The sequence below is a fragment of the Sinocyclocheilus grahami genome, unplaced genomic scaffold, assembly GCF_001515645.1.
Source record: "Sinocyclocheilus grahami isolate Dianchi unplaced genomic scaffold, SAMN03320097.WGS_v1.1 scaffold506.1, whole genome shotgun sequence".
Taxonomy (NCBI): domain Eukaryota; kingdom Metazoa; phylum Chordata; class Actinopteri; order Cypriniformes; family Cyprinidae; genus Sinocyclocheilus; species Sinocyclocheilus grahami.
This window is the reverse complement of record NW_015505685.1, coordinates 774,199-775,335: the sequence shown is the minus strand read 5'-3', so window position 1 is coordinate 775,335 and position 1,137 is coordinate 774,199. Positions and strand designations below refer to the sequence as shown.

The 1,137-nt window shown below is 34.6% G+C and overlaps 1 protein-coding gene across 1 annotated transcript in view; it reads left to right on the top strand.

Moving 5' to 3' along the window:
• The window catches only part of LOC107554554 (pleckstrin homology domain-containing family A member 7-like), a 22,473-nt gene that overhangs the window by 18,822 nt on the left and 2,514 nt on the right, over window positions 1-1,137 (top strand). Inside the window, exon 4 of the mRNA XM_016237103.1 lies at window positions 655-756. Coding sequence (XP_016092589.1) covers window positions 655-756 — 102 coding nt within the window. The remainder of the gene's footprint in view (window positions 1-654; window positions 757-1,137) is intronic.

Sequence of the window (1,137 nt, the reverse complement as noted above, 5' to 3'; positions counted from 1 at the left end):
CTGCAAAGTTACAAAGCTCAAAGTCCACTTCAAAAGGAGATATTGGGAGATATATAGTGACAGAAATCACTTTTCAAAAACGACAACGAAGGACTCGTTTGGACTACAACGCATATTTTGACTCAATATTTACACTGAAGCTCGCAGACGGCTATGGTAAGGGGCATGACATTTCCCGAGCAGGCGCCGAGTGCTGCCGATCACAACACACACTGGCCCAGCTAACCAATCACAGCACATTTCGTGTTTCAGAAGGAGGGCCTTCATTTGATACAGGAACTATTCGAGTCGTTCATGCCAGACTGGGGAGAGAGGTATTGTAATAATATAAAATATGTGAAAAATAATGTGTTTTTCGAACAACCAAGTATGAGAGCCTTTTCTAGTACACCCCCAAAACAAAATCAAGACTTTGTTAAAGAGCATAATAGGACCCCTTTAATACATTAGTGATTACAGGACATGAAGATTTAAAGTGCAACAATTTTAGAAAAACAATTTCAGTGTGTAGTTTTGTTCTGTAATTTAACATTATAATAATATAACCACTCCATCTCCAAACCACTTGTCATATGTAGGGTCACAGGTAATATGATATCATATTTAATGTAATGTATAATAAGTAGGTTTTGTTCATATATTTGTATTGTTCAGGAGATGGAGAGAGCGTGGGAGGACTACAGCAGGTTGGAGCAGTCAGTGGAACAGCTGAAGGACGTCCTGCAGACTCAGATGAATCTCTGCACTTCACCTCAGGTCTTTTTTTTTCTCTCCATTTCTTAACACTTTTTTATAGTTTGCTATCATGTTTTTCTCTCATCTTTTTGATCAGCTGCTTTATTATTATTTGTATTCATTTTGATTTGCAGTCACCTTTAGCTAGAATCCGTGTTATTGTAGTATCATTGAAATACTATTATATGTTTTGTTCATATTTTAAATGAGCTTTTATTTCAAAATTTATTTAATTTTATTTTCTTCTGTAGTTTGGTTTTGTTTCTTTGTTTTTGTTTTGTTTTGTTTTTTAGTGCTGGGCAATGATTAATTGTGATTAATCGCATCCAGCATAAAAGTTTTTGTTTAAATAGTGTGTACTGTGTATATTTATTATGTATATATAAATATACAACATGCATG